General features: G+C 39.5%; 1 protein-coding gene across 1 annotated transcript; it reads left to right on the top strand.

Annotated features, from left to right (window-relative positions):
• The first annotated feature begins 15574 nt into the window (after positions 1-15574).
• On the top strand, positions 15575-25273 carry NCF4 (neutrophil cytosolic factor 4). The gene is made up of 10 exons (XM_054386906.1): positions 15575-15606; positions 17380-17464; positions 18713-18866; positions 19198-19268; positions 20059-20186; positions 21130-21187; positions 23167-23265; positions 23994-24124; positions 24218-24283; positions 25063-25273. The coding sequence occupies exons 1-10, from the start codon at positions 15575-15577 to the stop codon at positions 25271-25273; spliced, it is 1035 nt and encodes a 344-aa protein (XP_054242881.1).
• Positions 25274-27128: the final 1855 nt, after the last annotated feature.

Raw genomic sequence — 27128 nt, 5'->3', positions numbered from 1 at the left:
AATTAAATTTTTTCCTTTCCCTTTTGTGAAAACAGAAAAAAATTTACTCCTCCTACTTCCAAACAGACTTCAGAATATTTCTTTCACGAATTTTTTTTTTCTTTTCCCCTACCCCCTTTTTTTTCCTTTCTTCTCTCTATCCACCCTGTCGAGGAAAAAGGGAGAGGGGCAGGGGGAGGAATTTATATCTATCATAATTTGAGCTCCTAAACTCAAAGCTCAAACTACCACACACAGAATAATTACTTTGTAGTGAGAAGGCCAATCTGTTAGGAATTGATTGATACCATGAATCTAAGTGGGTACTGATCACTTGTTAGATGTCAGTGATTCCTGAAAACTGAAATTTAGATGGTTTAGATTGCAATTGCTGGTCCACAAGGGAAATCATCTGTATCTTCTGGGATTTCCTCTTAAGCATCCATGTTTTTTATAGGTGCCTTGGTTTTTTGTTTTGTTGTAAGAAAGAGTACATACTGGATTGGCCCTTTTAATGCTTTGTTTTGTGTGGAGTCATTTGGTTTGGGTTTGGTTTTGCTGTTGGTTGGTTTTTTTTAACGTGTGTGTGTATGTAGATAGATAATTGTCCTTTTTCTGACGTGAAAGTACCACAGAAATTCACAGCTCTGGAATGTTAAAGGATTATCATATATTGCCATCACAACTAACCAGCTATTGATGTTGACATGTAAATTATATAAGTCACTGTGTATTTTACTACTCACTAAGAGCAGGAGTGAGAGCCACAGGTACGTCTCTTCTGATAATGACTTCTGAGTGTGAGTGAGCAAGGAAACAAGGAGGTGATTGTGTGAGCACAAAGACCTGGGTACAGATACACCCCCATCCCCACCCATATATGCATATGAGATGGATATTTATATGTAGCTTAATACCTTTTCACCAAGTGCCAGTTGGAACAGTTGTCTCAAGCAACCTTAACCTAAGTGTGTATGTATACAAATCTCCTCCATGTTGTGTCAGTGTGAGCTGAAATTCCCCCCCCACTGACAATAACCAGGCTAGCTCAGTCTGGAAGCAAATGAAAAGCTGTATTTACAAGCAGAGTCTAAAATCTACGATGAAATGCAATGAATATGTACAAATATACAACATTCACAACATTTACAATATATATACAATCAACAGAAAAGCACAACCGATCTCCCTTTGCTTTCCCCCCAAGGGGACCCTCCCAAAGGGACCTCCCTCTCCCAGGAGCTTCCCCCCAGACCCCCCTGGACAGAGAAGCAGAGTTAGTTAAGCAGAAAGTTGTTAACTTAGCTGCCAAGGTCAGTATGTGTTATCTTCAGCCAGAAGAGAAGAAGAAGAAGACAGCAGCCAGACAGCCCAGCAACTGCCCCCACTGCAGAACGCAGAATGTGCAGAGTGCCTACTTTGTTTTGGGTAATAGTTCTTAAACATTTCTATCTATCCAATGGAAGTGTTTAGAACAATCAGTATTTTGCTTTCTTACACCCAATAGTGACTTACTTACACTCTTTCTCTGTTTTGAACTTTGCAAGGAAAAATTAAAAAGACAGTTTCAAACCATCACACATGTATAATATAAATACTTGTAGAGGGAAGTGTGTACCTGCGTGCAAATTTCTGCACATGTATACATGCACACACCTGATAAGGAGTTATATAACAAGTTGTTTCAGTAGTTGATCTCTTGCTTTTCTAAAATCAGGGAAATTGTGGTGATCTTGACAAATGTTTAGAAACATACAGAGAAAAGCATCCTTCTGCTACCTCTTTGTAAGTGGAACATTTGGAGCTTTCTGCTCCACCTCCCCTGCCAGAAGTGCATCTGATACACTCTATGGGGATTTCAGAGTTTAATTTAGCTTAACTCTTGGCTGCAATCTACTGCTGATAAATTTAGTTGGGGGATTAGGGAACCTTAAAGACTAATAGCTCCTTAAAAGGAGCCTGAAGATGAGACAGCAAAATAAAAACGTCTGCCAAAGTCTCCCTTAGAATGGGGGCACACCATACAGTCATAGCTCAGAGAAATAAATAGGTTGTTTTCAGATGAAAATGGATTTTCATATATATATAGAAAATAGATATATATAGACACTTGGAGAAACATGACAAAATGTGTGAGTGTTTAAAGAGAGTTGTTTCCTTTACAAAGAGTAGGAAAGGGATATCCTGGTTGGGATAGATAACATATAGCAAACACCTGTTGTAGTACTAGATAGTTTGTTAGCCTATAAAAACATAGCTATTGTTAACTCCTTTTCCTCATTACATCTTTTTTATAGACTGTCATGTTTAGATAACCTTTGCACTTCTGTGGCAGCATGAATTCTAGCATGAATTCTTAGGAATATGTGGCCACTGCCTCTTCTTAATGCTGTCTGTGGATAGTAAAGTAGATGTGTGGAAGAGTACTTCACATGCGCAGACAAAAGAAAGGAGACTTAAACCAAACCAATACAAGAAAACTCAGGTAACTGTTTGGATGTCAACTTATTAGAAATTACTAGAGGTTTTTATTCCTAGATGCTTCTTTCTTACTTGTTTTTATACTGCACAAAGTTTTGTAGATTCAGCTGTTAACTAGGGCCTTTCACAATTGTTTTACTTATATACCTCATAGTGAGAAACAGTTCTTGTGCCAAAGGCCTTGTGATCTTGCACAGCCTTCTGCTTTATGCTTAACTTTTAAACTATGAATAGTTCCTCTGAAGCCAGATTTGAAGTCTAAATGAGAATCCAGTAACTATTTCATGACCTTTTTTCTCCCCCCCCCCCCATTTTCACATCTTGTTCTGCCATCCCGTAGTTAACATTTTTAGTTTTTCTATTGCCTAAAGACCCAAGAAAGGACTTAGGTGAAAAAAGGTTAAAAAGGAAAAAAAGTGTTTGAATAATTACTATTCAAATTAGGATGGAATAATCATTTGATAAAATTTAAATCTGCTTAAAAAGAAATGTCCTTTCACACAGTGTTTAATTATCTTGTGGATTTAGCAGCTGGATGACTATTATTTCAGCAAAAGAGTTTATTGAGATTTGAGTAAGGATTATATGTAAAAGGAGAGTATCTGCTGTTAGCCTAGGTCAATCTGATAGTCTTTGAAAGCATAAGGCAGTCATCAGTAGGAGTAAGAATGTGAACTAAATTGCCAAGGCAAGAAAACATGTTTTGTATTCAGATTATTTTTTTTTCCCTGCAAGACAAGGGATAAAGAATTACGGAAAATAAAGTATTCAGAGTAGGAATACAGGTCTGCTCTGATGAATCAGGGATGGATTAGTGAGTATTATGTCTGACATTCAAATGTACATGAACAGTGAATGACTGTTCTGTAAGTGAGAGCAAAATTGCGCTGGAGTTTCAAATTCTCTCTCTGAAATACCAGCTGCACTTAAGCACTTAGGTGGTGAAAGTGTTAACTTCTGTGATTCTTGTTCTCAGAAGCAGGTATGTTTGTGAAACTGCAGGCTTTCTGCTTGCTCACTAGTTAGGTTTTAAAGAGTCTAATTTAAAGTAGTGTACATTCATATTCACCCTGGGTTTTTTCACTGTGTCAGACATATAGTCCATGACAGCTACACAAGCGCTAGGCCCACTCTAATTTTATTAGCAACAAATATTATTCTTCAGGATTTTTTTTAACTGTAGTAGCTTGGCTCCTGTTACCCTCAGTGTCTTTATTCTTCTTAGTGCTTGTGGCGTTTAGACAATCAAGAGTCTTACTCCTGTTAACTCAGGACAGTAGTGCAGAAGTTTAATATCTCTATTTATTTTCGTGATAGCCATATTCACTTCCTTCCCTCCCATTTCAAGCTCCAAATGCTTTATTTCAGGACACATTTGAAAGCTGCTTAAAGTACTTTAGGCATCAAACTCTCTTATTTGTTTTACAAGAATCATTGGTGCAGAATAACCAGAATAACCAGTTCAATTTATGGGTCTCTTGGTCATTTCAAAGCTTGCCCACACACTTGACAGACCTGTTGACAAGACAGAGCTGACAAAGCAGGAGCAGGCCTAAAGCCAAATAATTAGCTGCTCTTTATGAGAGGTGTCGTGAATTCATTTCCAACTCAAGATCAGAGATTTAGGACTAGAATAATGAAGAGTGTGATAGGGATGGAAAATAAAAAAAGACTGAAAAAAAAGGTGGAAAGTCTGTTGATGAGGAAGATTGGCTTGGAGAGGGATGAGTGCCACATAGGAGGGAAAAAGCTGGTGTTCAAGGAGAAAAGGATTTGTAGATGCATGAGGCAGATAGTATAAGCAATTAACAGAGTTCAGTTAATTGCTTCCTACTGGCAATCCAATACCAGAATATCCATCAATATGTTTTTCTATGAAGTTATTATAGGAAATGTTTTTAGAAGTCTTGTTTTTAGGAGATTTGTTTCCTCTCATTCTTTTTTTCTTTTATTTTTCTTTTATACAGAAAATTGAATTTTATAGCACTGTATCATAGACAGTGAACTGTTTACAGTTGCCAAATGCATGTGAAATTTTAATTTAGGTCAAGCAGATTGTCTTGGATAAGGTAACTCTAATGGAGACTTCAGTTAGCTGAAGGTAGCATTTAGTAGCTGAACATAAAATAAATAAGAATAGAAGGGGCCACGGGATGTCATCTATTCAATGCCTTGCTTAAAGCTGGGCTAAGAATAAAGATAGCTAAGGCTTGTCTAGTCAAAGTTTGCAAATGTCCCTGGATGGGGATCCCATAGCCTTTCTGGGCCCTTGTTCCAGTGTCAGCCTGAATTATGTTTTGTTATCTCTAATGAGATCTTTCCCTTGTTACATCTCCTAATTGTCTCCTGTCTTTCCATTGTCCACCTAGGAGAAGAGTCTAGCTATCTCCACTTTAATTCCACTTCATTTAGTTGGATTAGTAATTAGATCTCCCTCTCAGCCTTCTCCAAGCTAAACAAACACATTCACTTCAGCCTTTCCTTGTATATCATATGCTCCAGCCTTTTTTGTCCTCTGTTGAGCACTGTTCAGGTTGTCAATATGTCTCTTGTTTTGTGGGCTCCATAACCAGTGATAGCATTGCAGATGCAGCCTTATAAGTGTGTTTAGTAGAAAAGAAAAATAAAATCTCTTGACTTACTGGCTACTGGTTTGCTAATGAAAAAAAAATACAAACAAGAAAAGAAAGAAGAAAGAAATGAAGAGGATAAACCATTAAGATATATAAAAGAAGAGGAAAAGGCAAGGATCAGAGCAAACCTTAGTCAGCAACATTCCAAGTACCATGGATCTGAAAGTGTAGATGGGCTAGGCAGCTGTGCTGTCAGGCAGTGGAAAGAAGACTCTGATCTATTAGCTTTTATAGTGAAGAGGTCTTGGCAAGGAATATTGCCACCTCAGGACACCTGCAGATTTTTAGGTGCCAAATGAGTGCCCAGACAGTGTCCTGGAGGGCAAGGATCTTATTAGTTAGTTTTCCTTTCCTCTCTCCTGATGTAAATCATCTTGGCTTATCGAAAAGATAATTTATGGCCAGCCTGCTGTCTGGTCAGCTTCATGTCTCTCATAAATTGGATAGCCAGACACAAGTGGGTCAAGTTTGGAAATGCAATGCATGTCTTCATAGGAGGGATAGATTCTTCCCAATCCTTCTTTACATCTTATTGTTTTCACACATCCCTGTTTTTCCTTTTATGTTCCTTTATCTGTTAGCTGTGCATTGCCTCTGTTTTTCCTTGCATGCTCCTCCTTCTTTACAGCAAAGCATGTTGATGGCTGTACCAGATTAGTACCTGACTTTTATGCCTAATCTTTTGTTTTTCCCCCACCCCAGAGGTAGAATAAAGGACTATTTTCCTCTTCCCATCTTGCTTCCCTGGTTCTCTCTGCTTAGGCACATATTTAATGAACTGCAAAGAAAGCTCTGTGGATGTCAAAGCTCATGTTGTGTGGCAGCTGAACAGCAGTAAAAGTCTCATCTCTTCTCAAATCCTCAAGAAAGGTTTTATTTAGTCTCAGATAGGTCTGTGGGCTATAGCAGCACTTGCTGCAAAGCAAGGCCTGAGATACTTTTATTATTCTTATTTTGTTAAGGCCAGGTCTGTACTTGACTTGGTCAACACAACTATCCTGGTCCACAACAACCCTGGTCAACACAACTACAGGAGAAAAAGCATTAGTGAGAAGGATGCTGTACCATCCAAAGAAGTCTTTAGGCAGGGCAGTTTATTTTTTTTTTTTGTCTGGCATAAAGTCCTTGCAATAGGAGAAGCTATTGATATAATTATTTTTCTTTTTTTTTTCTTTTTTTCTTTTTTAACCTATAGTTTCTTCACTGTCTATTGTTTGATACCATCAAGAGAACAAAAAGTTGGTGTTGGGAGTAGACAATGGTATGGTGTATTCTCCTTGTGGCATTATCAGTGCCAGGGTGGAAGTAAGGAGTATGAAAAATGGGTCTTATTCAATACTTCCTCTGCTGTGGAAAGTGGTAATTCCACTAAAGTCTTCAGCAAGAATCGATCCAGTTAGCTGGAAGCAAAGAGGGGTGTCTGGCATGCAGGCTTTGCTAGTCAGGTAATGGGGATGCATCCAGTTTAATCCCCACTTGAGTTCAATCAGGACAGGTTTTGAAGGTTACTTGTCTGTTCTTGTTTTAGAGGAGTGTATTACAGTACAGACTGGTTCTGTGAGATGCAGAGATGTTAACCAAGGTGGGGAGAAAGAGATGCCAGATTATCTTTTAAATCCTCAAGTATTAGCTGGCAGAAATTTTTTTTTTTTTTAAGTTTTGTTTCAGGGTGGTATTAAATCAGAATTGTGGCCAGCAGTCTGATTTAGTATTAGTGCAGCCAAATAAAATCTAATAATGGAAGAAAGAGGGAAAAGTGAGCACCTTACCTTGACTGAGACCTTGTAATTGCTAGCAAATGAACTGGTCTGTTGACAAACAGGACAGGGAGAGCTCGAGATGGATCCCTCATGGATCTGAAGCCAAAAATCAGCTAAACATTTTGGACATGTTTGGAAGCTTGTTTCTTGTTTGGCTCATTTCCTTATCCTTTCCCCCATTTCACTGCAGCAGAAGCAGTGTTGAAGGGTGTGTATTCTGTCTGGCAGGCTGTTGGAGGAGTCTCTGGCCTCAAATTACACAGCATGAGAACTCTGTGCATAAAATTAGCAGCAAAGTTCTGTGTATTAGGCGCCAGGGAAAAATGTCACATTCAGCAGAACTCAGAGGCAAGAGGTGGAACAGAAAGAACTGGAACGGGACATCAGTCCCCTCTCTACCTTTTACTACCTTGCAGCAGACCTATCTCAGAGTGTGGAGCCAAGATTCTTTGACTAGTGAATAGATTTTATTGTATGTATTAATAACAGGATTGCCTGATTTTTCTTATTTTTTAAATTTTTTTTATTCCTTCCCCTTCACTTGCTCTTTTTCCTTTATTGTGAAGATTTTTTACTTTTTGTCTTTTCACAAGGAATTGCTTTTCACTTCTGAAGAAGTGTTGTCAAAATACAGTTTTCTGCTGTTCCTTTCCACCTTCCTGTGGTCTGATTCCTGGTGAGAAAACCACTGCACTGGCACTACACCTAGATTGTGCAACAGCTTATACAAGTTGTATGCAGTGAAATCTGGAAAACTAAAGGGAGTGCTGGCAAACAGGGCGAAGGCATTAAAGCAGGGTGAAGCAGCTATTCAAGGACTGGATTCTTCAGATACTATCTCAGCAGCTATCTCATTCAGAAAAACTATTGCAGAAAAGGTCATGGTTTGGAGGGTGTAATTTGACTCCTTCCTTACATCATAAAAGTGGAGAAATCCTTGTCATGGCAGTGTTAGATTGCCCTGAAGCATGCGCATGAGAGGTTGATTGGCATCTCTATGTGGGGCTGGATTGCCAAGAGACAAGAACATGCATTTATCTGAATTGTTTGGGCATGTAGATGCACACTCCTATGCTCACTGTGTTCTCAGCATGTTTTTGTGAGGCAAAGGTATCAGGCAGCTACGCCAGTTTAATGTGTTGCTCCCCATTTGTTCTCCATATTGTTGTCTGTGCTGTGACCTGAGCTGGGAAATTGATCCATGGTTTTTAAAAAATGTGTTTTCACAGCTGGATGATTTAGCTGATATATTCTGCAGCACAGCCTCAGATGTGCTATCCTGTGGGGCAGAAAAAAGCCAAAGTATGTGAGGATAGGGGATTTCCTAAGCTGATACTAGCACCATGAACTTTCTTGAAATCAGAGCTTCAAAATTCCCCATTACCTTTGCTTGGCTCAGATTATTGAAGCAACCTGCAAGCAGGATGATGTATGCCCACATTAGATAGTGCTCTGGGGCAGAAAGTTCTTCTTCATTTAATTTCCTTGTTCTTTTCCATAGCTAGGCAGGCTCATTGGCTGCTGCTCTTTCACATATGTGGTAAGTCAGCAACTACCTTAATTTCTGAGGGTTTGGGAATCAGTTCTGAGGCCAAGCATCAGAGCATTATTGGCACATTTTTAAAGAGCTACATTTTTTATACTGTTTTCAGTTTACACTGTAGGTGATTTTGAGTACAAGTGGGTTGTTAAGAATAATGGTTATATTTTTCTCACTTTTCATGTAGCTTTCCTAAAGGATTATAGCTCTGTTGAGCGTTTTTCCTCCTCCGCCATGAGAGAAACATTGCTGTCAGCCCCATGTAACAGGTGGCAAAACTGAGTCAGTGGATAAGCTGAATGCAGTTAACTGAGAGGTCTCTGAGTGAGACTTGGCCTCACACAGCAAGGCAGCCCTCTGCCTGCTGAGGTATGGGAGATACAAATTCCAACCATCCACACTTGAAATGGACAGACTGGCAGCTGCCTTGGGATCAGGTTGCTTATTGGCACAGTAATTGGTGTGCACATCCAAAAGTTTATCTTTCAAGGAATAGAGGCTGAAATTAAAAGGCCAGTAGGTGAGGCAGCAGGTGAGCCAGGCTAGAAGTATATGCTGTCAGAAATCCTGACACAGAAAATTACAGGATCTTGAAACTTATTGCCTCCATAGTTGCCACTTGCCTCCATATCCTAATCTCTAGGCCCTTTGTCCCCTGGTTTTGTTAGGGAATATTGTCCTGCTTTATGAACCACTAGAAGCTGAGCCTTAAACTCTCCATAATGAACTGAGTAGACATACCTGCACCAGAAAATTGTGCTTCTTTGACTATATCAGTGTGGCATAAGTAGTACAACTCCCCTAGGGTAAAGACAATTATACCAGTGTAAAAGTGCATATCCAAATATAGCTGCGTCCCAAATGGGAATGTACCTTTATACCAGTAATAACTAGGTCCACAGTAAGGCACAGATATATTTCCTTAACTTTAGGAACCTGAGGTGACAAACCTGGGAATATAGTTACTCTATAATTCATGTATATTCCAAGGAGACAAGAGAAAACCTTCAGAGGGGGAGTTGTCCCACTTGATGTCTGATTTACTGGCCGCAGTACCAGTCTTCACTCTGTGTTCAGAGAACTTCCACATAGCTAAAGGCACTAGTCTAAAGTTTCTACGTTAAGTAAAAGGAATTTGATCACGGGGTTTCAACAAATGGATAGGGCAACCAAGCTATTGGGAACAGTGTAGGATGGTTTGAGTGCAGCACTGCACAAATTTTAGCAAATCCCAACCCTATTTTGAGACTTGTGAAAGTTTAGTGAATATAATTTTTTTTTCCTGAGTAATTTTGACAGGTCTTTTGAACTTGTGAAACAGGTGAAGCAGGATTTTCCTTGTCTTGATTAGTAAGAACTCTGACAAGTTGTTGACTCTCAAGATGATTAGGAGACAAACACACAGACTCTCCTGCCACAAAGGGTCATCACTGCTATGCACTCAAAATTAGGGTTTAAGCTTTTGAGGGAATGAGTGTAGGCACAGCACTCTCAGGAGTGGATGGAGCTATCATCCTACTTCCCTGTCTACAGTGGCCAGTTACCAGGTTTTGACACTGGCAATTGGTTAGAGCATGCAGGTCCACCTGCAGCCCACATCTTCATACACAGTACCAGTGGCATCTCTGCCTTATTTCTTCCCTTGTCTGGAAGTGATTTGCTATCCAGATGAAGAAATGTTCCACTGCTGTTTCTGAGCTTCCTTTCTTCTCACTTGGCCTGTTCTTGGGCACCAACATCACTTTGATCTCTTCAAGAACAAAAAGCTCCATTGCTCATCAAGGAGAAAGTTAGCACTATTCTAGTAAGCTTTCCCTAACTCTTCCAATCTGAAGTGTTCCTACTATATCAGAGGCAAATCCTCTTTCTTTCTAAAAGATTTTTTAAAGGAAGTGGGTTAATTGGAAAGCAAGAATTGCTTTCCACAGAGAGAAGATCATGATCCTGCTTGTGATTTCTCTGCATAAGAAAAGCTGGCAAGATCAGGCTATGGCATCATGAAGTAACAAAACCCAGAATGATGCCTTTTAATGCATATTTCCAAAACAGCTGATAATGACTAAAGAAGAACTTCGCTTTCTGAGGTATTCTTTTTCCCTTGCAACACTTATTCCTTGTTTTACTCAAGCAATTAATGTGCAAAAGCCAAGATTCAGTTATGATGTTCCAAGAAAAGACATCATTAAAAAGAAAAAAAAGCTGCTGTTTCTTTAATATTTGGCTCTATATAGCCTCTTCATGTTGAGTAGTAATTTATTCAAGGAGTGACACCACTAAATTCGCTGTTAGGAAGAGTGGGAGATGCTGACCTTTACATTTCTTTATCTTACTATGGATTGTTTAGTTCTGCTTATCTCAGTAGAGCATGATCATAGAATCATAGAATGGTTTGGGTTGGAAGGGACCTAAAAAATCACCTAGTTCCAATCCCCCTTCCCTGGGCATAGCTCTTTGCTGCAAATGGTTGCTATTCACTTTTCACCTTAAACAAGAAGTGTCCAGATCTAAATGAAAGCAAATTTCCAAAGTCCTGCTCATCTATACTCCTGTGCCATTTTTCCTCCCAACACATTGCATGACAGGGTGAGTATCTGTGTGCTCAGCCAGTATGGATCAAGTCATTATCTAATGAAGAATATAAAACCAATCAGCAAAACTTACCTCCTCTCTTTTTGTTGTTGTTATTGTTGGGGTTTTGTTTGTTTTCTGAAGTTCAAAAGGACAGGATCACATCAACAATATTTCTGTTTTATGATGGGTTTGTTTTCAGCTGTCCTGAAAGAATTTTATCAAATTAAGAAGGTCTCATTACCTGCCATTGCATCAGCTGCCTTCTAGGGATTATATAGCACTACCTGCAAAAGAGCACTGAAGATTATAGGACAGATATGAGTAATTTATCTTTTGTAACTTTTGTTCAGAAATTTTGCAGAGCTGTAATCCATTATTTCTATGTTACTGTAGTAATGATAAGGAGTTTAAACATGACTGCATTTAAATGTAAATCTTGTAAAAGTGCACTAAAGTGTCTGTAAAGCTATGGTAACCATAAAAGCAAAATCAGTGCAAATATGTAATGTGAATGGAAAATGGAATATACTCACAAGTCAGTATTCTCAAATCACTATTATCAGTTGCAGCTCAGTCTCAAGCAACCACAAAAGACATTCAACTGCTAATAATTTGCATGCTACAGAAACAAATATTCCACATATTCTTTGAAAATACTTGGCTGAAGGAAAGTATACTGCAAGCCACCCCTGCTCCATTTCTGTTTGATGTTCAGCCTCTTTGCAGTGATTGTTAAAATGTTGTTTGCTTTATAGATTAAGCTGTGATGAGACCAGACATCTTTTAAGAATATTGTTCTTCTTCACTGAATTCTGCCATTTAATAAATGCATTCTGTGGCTGATGACTGAACATAACTATGCAGGACTTTTCTAACATCAGGTGCATCAGAAAGAAGTTGTCATTCTAACTTGTACAGACATGCACAGCCAAAAAGCTACAGTATCTGCTGCCCCAGTAGGCAGTAGTGTTGTCATCAGAATGGATTCAGCTGGGTGGTTCTGATACGTTCCTTTGATTTATCTTTTATTAGTGCTTCATGTATCTTTGGTGATTTGGGACTATGTTCCCATTTTCCATTAAAATTCTGTGCTTGCTCTGGCTGTTTGGTTGTAGGCAACACTGTCAAATTTCCAAGGTGTTGTGTATCCTTGTTACAAGCATTTTCTAGCAACAAGTGCATTAGACAGAAGGCCACAATTTCACAGCTTGCAGGCATACATGGCCAAAATAATGTAGTAGGTGCTGAACTGTGAAAAGGTATGTGCTGGTGTCAGCATATGGTCATGATTCAGTCTCCTGAGGGTTTTCTTCGTAGTCTTCTTTAATTAACTAATTTGTTAGCATTTCTTGCACCTGGATGCCTGCTTTCTCTTGCATATGGATAAGGGTGGTTGCATGGGGCCATAATGACTGTGCTGCCTATGGTTGTTCTCAACAGTGAGAGCTGACCATGTCAGCTGATGAAAACAGACACTTTCCTAGTGCAGACATATCTCTTGACATGGGTACTGTCATTACGGTGTCAGTTTTGTAATGGACATTTATTTCATTCACCAATAATAAAGTACTTATTTGATCAGAAAGAGAGTGGGGGTTTGATTAGACCCAGCCTGTTTCTTCAGTCCAAATAGTGAAAATGGGTAGAAAATACCTGGTAGTAGAGGCACTGATTTGGCACAGAAGATCATGACAAAGCAATGTTTCAAATTTTAGTCTCTCACAAGCCTTGGTGAGCCCTCTGAGCAATCAGCTATCCACTCTTAGGCAGGAATCTGCCTTTTCATCAGAAAAGAAGGTCTTAGGTTTGGTTTAGTTCAGAACAAGAAAATACTGCAGAATCAGGAACTTTCTAAGCAGGTTTAGCATTATCCTGTTAGATAAGCATTATTACTGGCTGTAATCTCCAGTAGGGAGTGGCAGAATCGAGGAGCTGCTCTGAGTTTGTTTCACACATTTTACAGCAAAGCAGTTGACAGTTTGTCAGGTTGTCTGTCGACCTGTTCTTGAAAAGCTGTGTCTGCAGGTAAACAGCAAGTATTTTTTGTTTTGTGTCTTATCCACCATATACATACACATCTCTTAAAAGATGTATATCTCCATTATGTCCAGATTAGTATCTTCCAAGAGCTTTGAAAAGATTGGAATATCCTTTTTATGATTTTCTTGTCAAACCCACAATATGCATCAAATATAAACAGTTACCTTAAAAGCACCTCTATAACCTTTCTTTTTCAAAAGCACCTCTATAACCTTTCTTTTTCACTTCTGTTAAATTTGGCACTGTTCTTGTGCTTTCCACAATCTTTTTGCCTCTGTTGGGAAGTCCCCTCTGGATTTTCTTGAGTTCATACTGTCAAGAGTTAGGGCTGGGCTGGCCACTAAACAAGTGACAGATGCTCTCTATTAACCCCTCTCCATTTCCAGAAGGGAAAGAGAAAGGAAATAAAGGAGAGAAACTTATAAAAAGAAGAAGAAAAAAAAAGGATATAATGAAAATAATAGTAATAATAATAATATTTACTATTATTTAATAACATCAGTAACAATAATACTAGTAATAATAGTAATAACAATAATAATAGTAACAACAACAACAATAATACACAAATATATAAAAAAAGAATGTCAATCCCAATCCCCTTGATGGCAATTATGTCACTGCTGTGGACAGGCACTGGAGAAGCCCTAGGCTGGACTAGGCAGATGGGAACTGGACTCAGGAACACACAGATCTTGATTGCAAGCAGAATGGACAGAGCCCTTGCATGGTGGCCATTGAAGAAGGGAACAGAACCCTTGTGATCCCTCACCTTTATACTGAGTATGACATATTTGGAATGGAATACCTTGTTGGTCAGCTGAGGGTCACCTGTTCTGTCTGTTCCTCCCCACTGATGTGGATTTTTGCTTTCTGCACCACCAATGTGGCACACAAGGTTTAGGAGTGACCTTGGTTTCCATAGGAGCAAATACAAGCAAGAGCCTTTCTGCATACCAGTCATTGGCAGTAACTATAGACATCAAGCATTATCATCACTTCTAGAAGCAGACACTGGCTGTGAAAATACTCCATTAACTTCAGAACGTTGATTAGAAGAGACTTAACTCAAACCTGGACACATATATATTGATCTTGTGATTAAGAGTTCTGGTCAAGGTGATCTGCTCCTATTTCCTTATGAATGTCAGGAGAAAGCAAGAATATTGCAGCTGCAAAACTTGATTATTGTGTCTCTTATTGGAGGCAAAGGGAAAGGAATAGTAAGCCTGACTTCAGGTGACATGAGGACTGCACATTTACCAGGCCTAATCAAGAAACTGGAATACACAGCAGAGTGTGAAGGTCTGGGGAAATACATCCAACATTAACACTTAAAACAGCTCTGCTAAGTCTGTGTGGGCAGCAGATCACTCAGAAAATACAGTTCTCCTGGTTCCTTCTGATCAAGAGACACTATATCCCCTTTCAAATTCTACAGCTGCCTTCAGTTACCCACAGGAAAGAGATGGGTGAAGAAAGAGATGGGTGATGAAAGAGGTGAGTGGAGAATTTACTTCATTAAAATGCAGTTTTCTCTTAAGGCTGTTGCTTACAGTTGTGAATATTGATTTTGATGGCTTCTGGATGGATTTTGCTCCATTCATACAATATTTTTTTTGCTTGACTGCAGAAGGAGAAGAAAGCAAGTATATATTGAATATGAAAATGGAAGGGAGTTAAAGACTGAAATGGGGAGGCAAAGATACTACATGACAGCTTTGGACTAAGGCAGATAAGCTATGCTGCAACTTATCTGCAGTGTTAGGAAATGATGGTTTCCTCACTACTCTTCCTATTATTTTCTTCTTGAAAAATTGTCTTCTGCTGTTGTACAAATGTTATACCACTGCACTTTGTATACAAGGCAGGGCAGTCAGGATTCTCTTTGCAGATGGCAAATGTGGATTGTTTTGAGCACACGAAGCTGGGAAGATCTCTGCTCTTTCAAGGGCTCCTACTCTTACTTGCATTGATCAAAGCTGATTTCCTAATCTCCTGACCATACTTTGTGCTCCCACTTGAAAATTTACTCTTTAGCTCCACCTCCTGGCTCTTGGTCCATGTAAAGGAGTATTGGCAATCACAGAGCCTCAAGAAGAGATCAGAAGTATTCATCCTAGTTGACAAACATTAGTGTAGAGATATATATGTGGGGACGTTTTAGCTGGGGCAAACCAGAATTTGTTGAGCTCACTCATATTGGCTTTCCACAGGGGCAAGTTTCAGTGAAGAGGTGGACAGTGGAGTATGTGGCTCTTGGTTTCTGTTTTTTTTTGTTAAGCTTTTTGTTTCTCAACTGTGGCAGTTTCGATACATGAGAGACCTCACAAACCAGTCGGTCTTTATGGCTGTTTTTTCTCTAGGACTTCCTCAATCTCATAGGGGTGGGGAAATACAGAAGAAATCGTCTCACACTGAAACATAAAAAAAGATCTCTGAGGCCTTGCAAAGGAGTTTTGATTCACACAAAGAGAGTTGTTTTGGCTGTGTTCATCCTGTTCAACCAGGAACTGCCCAAGAAGTGGAGGAATAGAGCTTAGCCATCTGGATTTAAGACACTGAAAACCATGTCTCTTCCCCGACAGCTGCGAGAAAAGAGGTACTGTGTCTCTCCCTCCTCCCCGCAAGCCTCCATGTAACTGCTGTGATCTGTCCATTTAATTTGGATGCAAGCTGCTTTGGTGATTCTAAAAGACTTGTTATCCTAACTTCCAAACTATTAGGCTGCTCAGTGTGGAGCAGACCATTCCTTAAGCTGGAGTGGACTTTCTTCTTTTTTTGTGGGGAATAATTACCACCTAGGACAACAGTGGGTCATTGTCCTCTTAACAGCTGCAAACAATTTCCCTTTTACTGGGGGTTTGTGATATGAGTGTTTGTGATATGACTAATTATATCTCCTGATCTCCATAACCACATCCCTCTTCTCAGTAAGTGGCAGTATTGATAGTGTTGTGGGTGGTGCTGATTCATGTCTTTCTCATCATACAACGAGCTGCTGCAAGACTTTGCATCCTTACGTCAGCCTTCCAGATGGAATACGCATCGTGGAAGCCCCTGCTTGGGATATTCTTCTAGCAGAATAAACTGAGCCAACTGCCATTTTTTTTTTTTTAATTATTATCAGAATTTTTAACATTACATCAGCTTGCCATTTCTCAGGTGGTCCTTTTTTAAAGTTTCTCTTTCTCTCTTCCTCATTTGTTAACTTTTCTTCCTTGTTCTTGATCCTTTTTACTGAAGCGTTAATATAAATACCACTCTAACAACATCAAGTTGTGAGATTGAAGCAAAGGTGAATTTGTCTTCTGCTTGTCAAAGGTGTTGTACTAAAGGGAAGAACCCAGAAGCAAAAGGACCTGCCAATCCATGCTGTTTTCTTGTGTTGACAATATAGACAAGAAACATGAGAGTGTGGTCTGATGGCTGCTTTTTAGGTGACCTTGTAGGGATTCTTCCTTCTCTTTTGCTTCAAATCCAATACATTGTAGGAGCTGCAAAGCTTATTCTAATCTTGCCCACTCTTATGTGTTCCTCCACACATTTTGACATTTCCAAACAAGTATATTTACTTGCTTGCTTCAGGTTATCTGCTATAACTAAGAGATCTCCCTGCAAATATTTACTAGGCTACTTGTTCTTTTCTCAAAGCCTCTATAAGAGTCTGCTTTACTGTGGTGCTTACAAGAAAATGTGACAACATTTTGACAGCTGATGCAAGCTTCACTAGTTATCATCTTGAAGAATACTATGCCATTGTTTCTTTGTCTTTTTTTGTCTTTTTTTTTGTGCTTCTTCTGTCATTTTTTATATGTGTAAGGTACACTGTATGTAGCTACACAGAGAGTGTAAGGTTTTTAGGAATTAGGCTTGTGCTTGTTTCTCCAGCACTTAGCACAAGAAACTCTTTTCTCGGAACTGTTTCCTATTGCATGCAGTAATGCAGTAATAATAACACCATAAATCACAGTAAATAATGATCTCCTTAGAATAAGAGATGCTGCTGCAGAGTTATTATTTTAAGTCTGTTAGATGCTGAAGGAAGGATTAAGAATGCATCCACAGCTGACCACATTTCTCAGGAGAAGCTTACCAGCTCAAGTGTTCCTTTTGTAGTCCTTCTCCAGCAAGCCTAGGATTGACAGGGATGCTTTTCAGGTTTGATGAATCTTCCAATGGTTACTGACTTGTGCTGAACTTACAGGAACTTGACATCTCAAGATCAGAACTTCAGAGGAAGAGAATGACACCACAAGTTTCTGACTTCTTGGTTTTGACACTAGATAATGTGATCTTTGTTCTGCATGGCATGGTGACCTCCAAAGGCTAATACCAGTATGAGTAACCTCAATCTTTTGTTCTTGCTTCACAGTGATTTTGACCAGCTTCCAGATGATGTACCTGTTTCAGCTAACATTGCAGATATTGAAGAGAAGAAAGGCTTTACTAATTATTATGTAAGAAGGCAGATTTACCCTGTCTCTATACGCCCTCACCTGTGACTGATTTGGTTGTGGGGAGCAAAATGAAGTTAGTCTGGTGTAGTTGCTTCACGGCATGAATAGTTTTGTGTGGAGGACTTTTCAGTGCTTCTTTATTCTGGAATGCTGGTTAGTCTATCATAGATTTAGTCTAAAAAACCTAATTGTTAGGGGGGAATGTGGCAGAGATGTCCTCTAATATTGCTTGTTCTCTAATTTTTTACCTAATTTCTGATCATTTTACCTAAATTCTGATTAATGCTCAGAAAGGTACAAAGGTATAAAGTATTGTACCTTTGGTGAAGATATTGCTAAAGGAATTCAAAGAGGGTAGGAAGGGCAAGGTCTTGGCTTTATTATTCCATGGTACTGGCAAGTAAGGATGCTTTCATCTCTACAGAAGGTAACACATTAATTAGCCATGAAGGAGCATACAGGAAGCAAATAGTAGGGAAAAGCACCATGAGATTTTGTAAAGAGTGGTTTAGGGTAGGACCTGCTCAGTCTGACTTCTGCAGGTTAAGCTGGTTTTGCTGGATATGACACTCATAAAACCTTCCCACTGCAATATGCAGGTTTTACTCTGGAATGTAGTGATGTTTGTCTGCTCTGCCTTTATGTTTTCTGAAGGATCTGGCTGCAATGTGACTTGGAGGTCAGTGCATGGAAATTGCAGGTTCTTTCAGAGCAAAGCAATTTTGGCAAGAGATAAGAAATAAGAGAGTGGCTGGAGGAGGTCAGACCATAATTTCAGAAATTGTGTCTTTTGAAGTCAAAAAGAAGTATGAATGCCTTCAACCCTGAAAATAAATTCATTTAGTTGTCTGTCTGTAAATTTATATGTCCAAAGCATGCAACTGTAAAATATTTGTATTTACCTCCCCAATATGTTTTGCTTGTCACTGAAGGAAGGTGTGTATCATAAAGTAGCATCTGGTGATTACAGATTTCCTTTTAAGATTGTGTAATAGAAAGCAGCTGAAGGGACATGATCCACAGGAAAGCTGGACCCACACATGCCTCCCACTGCCTGGTGCTAACTTGTTATTTTCTAGCACTTGGGTTTGCAGATGATTAACTGAGGGCTTGATTTCCATTCTGCTCTTAGGACAATATTCCCACTACCAGAGCACTGATCTCATGTTCCTATTGCATGCTTCACTTTCATTTGATAACTATTTATAAGTACGAACATCAGCCTGAATTTCCTCCTCTCTGTTTCAGATGTTTGTCATTGAAGTAAAGCTCAAGGGTGGTGGCAGATACTTGATTTTCCGACGCTATCGTCAGTTCTATGATCTCCACACCAAACTAGAGGAGAGATATGGGGCAGAGAGCAAAACCAGCCCTTTTACCTGCACACTCCCCATATTGCCAGGTAAGCTGACAGCACCAAGTCTCTGCATGGTTAGCAGCTTTCTCAGCCTCACTACTTCTAAAGATAAGTGCATCTTAGAGAAGTAGTTGTAACAGGGAACTAACTCCAAGCTGTTCATGGACAGATGTCAACTTCCATTGGCAATCCCTTCACTTGTGGTAAAGTTCATTCAGAAACATGAAGTCCTTTAGAAAATACCTGTGTTCTTGCAGATTCTATTTTTTCCTGATTGCTTTGATTCTATGACAGCCTCTTTTGTTGTTGGTGGGGTTTTTTCCCTCCTTTTAATTTTTTCCCCCTGTTTTATTTTTTCCTTTGATAACTCTCACAGGTAAAGTTTATGTTGGGGCCAAAAGGGAAATTGCTGAGAACAGGATTCCTATCCTAAATATCTACATGAAGGTAAAACTTATTTTTAAGGTAGAGATTGCACCAAGCACTTATCCCAAGAAATTAGCTAAGAGCTAATGTAGTCCTAGGTATTGATGTAGTCCTAGGTATCTGCTTCTGTCTGTATTGTTTTTCCTGAAGACATGATGTCCACACTGTGGTAAAAGCTGCAGTCCTATTCCCCAGACTGTCAGACTCTAGGATGTCCTGGAGTATTCAGTTCACAGAGGCTTACTCCCTACTTTCATATATGAAAAGACATCCTTACAAACATCCCCAAGATGTGTGAGGAGAGGGTGAACCTCCAGGTGCTGCGTGAATAGGAGTTGGTGTATGCACCTAAGGGACAAGGACAATGAAGTGGGCTTCAGAGTGTACCCACTTCTGCAGTGAAGACACATCAAGGAGAGAAATTCTTTGTGTACAGGTTAACTGAAGACCTGACTTTAAATTAATAAAAGTCTGAAGCACTAAGCAAGACTTCCAGTACTTAAGATTGTCTTCTTTCCATAGCCATGCACATTCTGAAGGGAAACACAAAGAGCAATTTAATCCTCCTGCAGTAAATCAAGCACAAAAGGAGTGAAGCAATACATTGGCCAGCTCCAGGAGTAAACAGGAGAAACTGTCAGCTGTTCAGCTATGTCCTGCTGAGTGAGAAGGGAGAGGAGGGAGATTTCTGGCAGTAATTAATATCCTTCATGATCCTGTAGGTCAGAGAGGCATATTTGCTAGATGTAAATAAATAGCAAATTGTTCTCTCCCACTGTTACACTCTGCTTCCTACTTGCTCTTGGCACAGAACCTACTCTGCCTACCCGTTTGGGTGTTGATGGATGAAGAGGTGAGGCTGTTCTTCTATCACTCAACCTTTGATTGTGAACAGGTGCCTCACAGGCTGAGACGGCTTCGCCCACGGACACGTCGAATGTAAGAGATTGATGTGTGTGTGTGTGTGTGTGTTCAGCATTGCTTGATGTAAGAGATGCTGTCCAGTTTGGGGAGGGAGGTGGAGAAATCAGGATCACCACTGTGTTTTCCAAATGCATCCATGAAGTCCTAATATGAGGAACTTTGTGGCAGAGTGATCACAGGGTATTTCTTGTTTGCAGTGATCTCAGGGTACTTGCATTAAAGGAAACTTCCAAAGGAAGTGTACAGCTTGCTTTCGAAGACCAACTGCACTATAATGTGCAGAATCACAGAATGTACAGGCCAAGCTTAGGGACATAAGCTTGTGCCACTAAAATCAATGAGATGTGATTCAGACACTAAATGAAACTGAATGTTTGTTTGTTCTTGTCCTTTGTGTAAACTGGGGCCTGTCCTACATAGAAGCATTGACACCCCCTTGGAGAACTGCTGTAAGTAGATGTCATACTTCATTACCCCTCAGACAAATTAATTCTCCTTTCAACAAAGCGAGGATGGACCTATTTCCTTTTCACTTACCTTAAACAGTGCAAAACCTGCATGTGTACGCGTGCCTGGATGTGTGCATGGTGGAGGTTTAAACTGAATGTCATAAATACTAGAAACAGGAATGCCCAGAAGGCAGAGTATAAGGGTTGAGCAGTGCTGTGGAAGAGAGGCCCAGGATACTGACTGTATTGAAAATTCCATCTGTTCTCAGCAGTGAACATCATCAGATAACTCCTGCTCTGCACACAAACTGAGAGAACCAGGACAATGTTGTTGCATCCATATTTGTTTACTTCAGTGCTGCACACAGATTCCTGTGCAGTTTCTCCAGTGATCTATGACTTGCCTGCCTCTTGACTAATAAAAATGCAGACACCATGCTACTCATTGTGTAGTATTTTTGATGACTAGAAAGGGACATTCACCTCCCCAGTGTCTCCTTTCTTTACAGTAAAAGCGTTCCCCCTCAAGGGCCTATTTTTGACCGCACGGCAGCTCCACGGGCAGAGGTGAGTGCTCTGCACAATCTGTCACAGCATAGGAGATTAAACTCTGTTTGACTTTGCTATCTCATTGATCAAGTTGCCTTTCCCAATTAGAGCTCGAGGAAAGAAGGGAAAGTGAAAACGACACAGGAAAGCAATTGATTTTAACAACAGGGAATGAAACAAAAGATGGGGAAAAAGTGCTCTGTTCCTCCTTAAAAAGGAAGTAAAAAGAGGATTCATTGTGGAGCCATTATGACAGGAGGATCAAAACTAAGAGAGATGTGCAGCTTACTGTCAAATGGTCCACATTTACATAGTGATACCTGTAAATGTAAAACAAGCATGAGCTTCAGTCTCATTGACTTTAAAATACATTTAAAAGCTTTTGTACCTGAGGCATCTTAGTACTTTCTGTAACATAAGCCTTCTGCTGAAAAGACATTTGTCTTCTGTTATTATCTTGGTATCAAGCACATGGAACTGCTTTGTAATTAGTATTTGCCTGAACATGGTCTTGTTTACTGGAATATCCACTTACTTTGCCATGAGCTTTGAGGTTTGTTGTTTTCCTTTCCTGAGTGTCACAGGTCTTGGATCAGTCACAGGGTCTTGGATCATCCATATCTCTTGATCGGTCATATGGATCAGTCATATCTCTTTATCTATTAATTTGTTAATATTGAGTATACCCACCAAAACTTTTCAACAGATGAAAATAGGTTTTTGAAAGAGCTATTAAGCAAACATGTGAAATACTAGCACAAGATTAGCCATTGTCCTTTCTTACCAGGAGAAGTCTTGGCACGAACAAAATCAAAAGAACCACCTCAACACAGAATAATGAACAACTTTCAATTTTTGCTCCTCTAAGAGCTTGTAAATGGCTGCCACATTCTCTAAAGACAATGGCAGAGATGTGCATTTTTCATAACCTCAATATTTTGATTACTCAAGAACAGCTTGTTAGGGTGGTAGCATGTAGTTACCTCCTCTTCACTCTCCTTCTCCTCCTTCTCCTCCTTCTCCTCCTCCTCCTCCTCTTTCTCCTCCTCCACCTCCTCCTCTCCTCCTCCTCCTTCTCCTCCTTCTCCTCCTCCTCCTCCTTCTCCTCCTTCTCCTCCTTCTCCTCCTCCTTCTCCTCCTTCTCCTCCTCCTTCTCCTCCTCCTCCTCCTCCTTCTCCTCCTCCTCCTCTCCTCCTTCTCATCTCCTCCTTCTCCTCCTCCTCCACCTCCTTCTCCTCCTCCTCCTTCTCCTCCTCCTCCTTCTCGTCCTTCTCCTCCTCCTCCTTCTCCTCCTTCTCCTCCTTCTCCTCCTTCTCCTCCTTCTCCTCCTTCTCCTCCTTCTCCTCCTTCTCCTCCTTCTCCTCCTTCTCCTCTTTTCTATTTTTTCCCTGAAAGGGACATCTAAGTTCTATTTTAACAACATGTTAATTCCCCAGACTTCCCCAAATATCTCAGTTCTGCACGAAGGCCTGAAAGCTAAAGGTAAAAACAACAGTTAGTTACCCTTAAATTAGGGGACACTTCTGCAAAATTTTAAGGCTCTTTGTGATATTTTGCAACAAAGCTAAAAGCTGAAAAACTGCAGCTAGAAATAAGACATATTTTTTAAATTTTCAAGTTTTCAAATTTTCAAGATTTCGATTGTCTTCACCTCTGTTGATTTACTTGATCTTAGGTGTTTTCAACTTCTCTATATTTATTTCTCCAGTGCTCAGTGTCCTGCCACTTTCACAATCCTAGCATGCAGTTCTCTCAGAGTCATGTTTATCCTAGTGCCTTCAGTACTTCTTCAAAGCAATTTTGTGCATGCTGAGTAGGAGAAGAAACTGTGAGAACTGCAGATTATGATCATACCTATGACCTTACCTCAAAAATACATCTGTAGTGACAAGTGCATGCTATCATTCTGCTTTGTACTCTCACTCTATGAACAGAACTGAAAGATTCTCTACTGTAAATCTGTGAATACATAATTTCAGTGTTATGACTTTCAATAGGCACTGTTTGACTTTTCTGGAACCAATAAACTGGAGCTCAGCTTCAAGAAGGGAGACTTGATCTATCTACTCAGCAGAGTAAACAAAGACTGGTTGGAGGTAAGGCTTCAAGAGGATACTGAATTATTAGCATACATTGAAATATATGAGTAGAAAGGGCTCTTCTAGTCCATGGGACCTGTCTCTTCCTTTCAAGGAGAAGTTGTATCATAATCAGGTCTTGCTGTCAAGAATAAATACTTGACTCCAAATTCGAAAGTTTCTTTTCTTGATGGTTTTTAGCTTACAAATCTTCTGCCCTCTGTTTTCATTTGCATTTGCTTCTGCTGAAATGTTTATAAATTCTTTGGAAGTGATTAGAACACAAAAAGGCCACAGAAAAGAGATGGAAACTCCATTTCAGCGATAATTGGTTTCTTGCCTCAGGGGGAGTTGCTCTATACTTCATGCTTCATACCACAACACACGTCAGCTTGATTAGAGAGAACTTGGGCAATGTAGCAGTGTTCTGAAAAAAGATGAGGAGAACATACTGTGTGTTTGCTGATATGACATATCTACTTGCCCAAACACCACAGCCTCTCTTGGTAACCATCTGACTTCCATTTTTATACACTGTTTCACTCCCCTGCCTTGTGTTTGACTATGCAATTGTATAATCTTTCTGCAGGGGTGCCATAAGGTCCCTTCCATAGCCTTTCTTTTCTTAAACAGAGTGGAAAAATTCTTAACAATCGTTTCCATGAAAATTAATTGAATTTTATAACCCATTGCATGTGGCCAAAATAGGCTGGTTTTCCTCATTCTAACACTTCCTATCATTCCAGGGAACAGCTGAGGATGCCACTGGGATTTTCCCATGTGCTTTTGTGAAGATCATAAAAGATTTACCACAGCAAGAAGATGCCATTAATAAAGTTCGCTGTTACTACTATGATGAGACTGTGAGCACTATCAGGTAATAAGAAGATAGGCACCCAGTTTACTGCTGAAGAACTGCTGACATTTCTCTTTTCATGATATGTAATGATTAGATTTATTCTTGTTACAGGGATATCGCAGTAGAAGAGGATCTGAGCACCATTCCGTCACTGAAGGATCTCATGGAATTGATGAGGTACAGTGCAAGCAGTTAGATGTATGTTTAGTATAATGGAAGCATTTGTCAAGTTCCTTCCAGTCCTGCACTTTCCACATTCTATTTGGTCATCACCATGTTTTGGATGTGAAATACTTTTCAAGTGTCCTGAAGAAGTTGTACTTTGATTTGGCCCAAGGCCATCTGTGCAGACACTATTCTGCCTGGAGATTTTAACTGAGTATGGAATGCCACATGCTTCTAACTCAGTTATGCTGGGGAGAAGTTTCTATTTCTTGTTCTAAGATCAGAGCCATACCCTCAGGCAAGGATCTTTTGTCTAATATACTTCTTCAGGATGCAGGACACCACCTTCTAACCTCTGTCAAACTAATATTAAACTAGATTAATCTAGGACTGAACATCAAATATTAGTAACGGAACACCTGTGCTAATATTCTTCCATTCCTTAACCTGTCTTCTCCTCAAAAAAAGTGATCCTAAGTAGGCAAAAGTGGTTAACAACTGCAGTCAGCTGTTATGTGTGGGTATTTTATCAAACACACAGACAAACTGTGCCGTGCATGTGCTGCTGTTGCAAATGGTTCTTGGTTCTGACAGACTTCTTAGCTTAAACACAACACAGCATGCGTGTTGCTGCATGACTTCTATTATTAGCTGTACCAAGAATGCCAAGACAGCCAAGGGTTTATGTGGCTTTTAGCAGAATGAATTAGATGGCCAGTATGTTGTTCATCATGCAGCATCTCCCAGGCATTCCTTGGTTTCTGGGAATCAATTCATTTCTTTTTTACCAGGCGGGAGTTCAGCCAAGATGACCTTGTTTTGAATTACCGGGACCTTGATGGTGATCTGATCCGGTTGCTCTCTGATCAGGATGTTGAACTCATGGTGTCTCAGAGCAGGAGAAGGCCCTCTGAGAAGCATTTCTTCCCATGGAAATTGCACATCACCCACAAAGATGACTTGAGCGTCTACAACACTAGTCCAGGAGTAGGTGCTACCTAAACACTAAGAGCAAAGTAAATCCTATATAGAAATATTCCACTAGTTATTTGTACAGTCCCTCCATAATTCCTTTCTGCAGTTTCCTTTAACAAACCCTTCAAGTGATCTTGGAAACAGTACTTTCTGGTAATATCTTACTTTTCAATGTATAATCTGTACTTACTTAGCTTCATCAGTTTTTAACACTCCTCTGCAATAGAGGCATCTACACAGTGGCCAGAAAAGTCAATGTCCATACTCACAGAGCAAGTCAGTGCTAACCTACAATAGCAGTTTATACTGCTTAGCCCAAGATCTGCCCTAATCTCTGTTCTTGCTCCCAGGGCTAATTATTTGTCCAGAATATCTTCATAAACGTGTTTTTCTAGACTGCCATAAATTTCTCTCCACTTGCTGATACGAAGGTTTGTGCGCCCATGCTTATAAAGGTGTAATTATTTCTGTCACGTGGCAGTCTAACTGGGCAGTCAGAGTTGGTTCTGGAAGCATCAAGAAAACCTTTTAATATGTCAGTGAAGAAGCTGCAGCCCACCTTTGCTTTGTTCTTTGCACTGACCAATATTTTGATTTCTGTGAATCAAACTTAGCACTCCTGTGGTGTTTCTCATAGATCTTTTTGTAATTGTACGGATGATTTTTTTTCTACATTCTGGGAAAAAATTTGCCTGATGCCTATTCAAATAGCAATTTCTTCTGTCTTCTGCTTCCTGACACCTCATTGCAAAGTAAAACTAACAGGAAAACACTGTATCAGATTCTTCCAACAAATAAAGTTACACACAAGTTTATTTCACCAGTTTCTATTTTGCTTGCAAGAGAGACAGTTTTGAAGAGGAGTTTTGAGTGTTCCCTATTCAGCTTCCCTTAATGAGGAGTTCATTATTGAAAAAAAAAACAAAACAGAACTTGCAATAATCTCTTGAATGATCATGCAATTAAAATATTTTGTTCTTGAATGAATTTACTGCTGCTTGTAAGAAACACAACTCATATATATTTTACATAAATTATTTGAATACTTAATACTGTATCTTAAAACCACTGTGTAGTTATGGTGTTAAAAAGTTCCCACTGAGTATAAATATAATCACATAAAATCTTAGAGGTTAAAAGAGTTTTCAAACACTGTGCTTGGGATTCAGCTGTTAGTTTCTGTGGCATTAAACTACAGTGCCTCGTTTAAAAAAATATCTTTGTCCTTGACCTGCAGCTAAAATTTGTACAGACAAAAGAGAAGTTTGACAGCTATCTGAAGGTACTAAGAAACAGTCAACTAACAATCTGTGAATAACTAAGCTGCCCCTCCCCAAACTGGCAAAAAAATATTTTCTCTTTTTCTTGTGCTGTGAGGTAACAAGATCTTCAACAACAAAAAAATATTTAGAGTGACTTCTACTTCAAACTTGGTTGTTGGTTTTCTGTTGTTGTTTTTTATTTCCTGATGTATATACATAAAGTTTTAAAATACATGTAAAGCTTATATGCATAAGCTTTGTTATTCTGTTAATATTCTATTATTAGTAGCCTTGCATTTATGCATGTAAGTGTATTGGAAATAAAGGGAAGAGTTTATATTTAAAGATAAGCAGATTGTTTGCTATCTTTAAAGATAAGTAGATTGTTTGCTATATTGAAATCTATAAATCATTTCTTACTTACCACTTTATTAAGTGTATAGTTCTAGTAGTATACCAATACTGTACAGACTTGTATAAGAAAATGCACTCTCCAAAGACTTGCAAAGTGTGCTGCAGGCCATATCTGCTGTCCAGGTTGAGAGGTACCACCTGGAGAATCCATGCACATTAAATTTCAGAGGTATAGAATATATATTCAGAAGAGCCACAAATTACGC

The sequence above is a fragment of the Indicator indicator genome, chromosome 14 (assembly GCF_027791375.1).
Source record: "Indicator indicator isolate 239-I01 chromosome 14, UM_Iind_1.1, whole genome shotgun sequence".
NCBI lineage: Eukaryota > Metazoa > Chordata > Aves > Piciformes > Indicatoridae > Indicator > Indicator indicator.
Note: the sequence above shows the minus strand (reverse complement) of the source record. Positions and strands in the feature narration are given on the sequence as shown.

Bases quoted from the DNA above. Each gene is read 5' to 3' on its own strand.
- NCF4 (XM_054386906.1), top strand. From the start codon at position 15,575: ATGTCTCTTCCCCGACAGCTGCGAGAAAAGAG. The intron at 21,188-23,166 runs GTGAGTGCTCTG...GACTTTCAATAG, and splicing joins CGGCAGCTCCACGGGCAGAG to GCACTGTTTGACTTTTCTGG. The intron at 24,284-25,062 runs GTACAGTGCAAG...CTTTTTTACCAG, and splicing joins GATCTCATGGAATTGATGAG to GCGGGAGTTCAGCCAAGATG.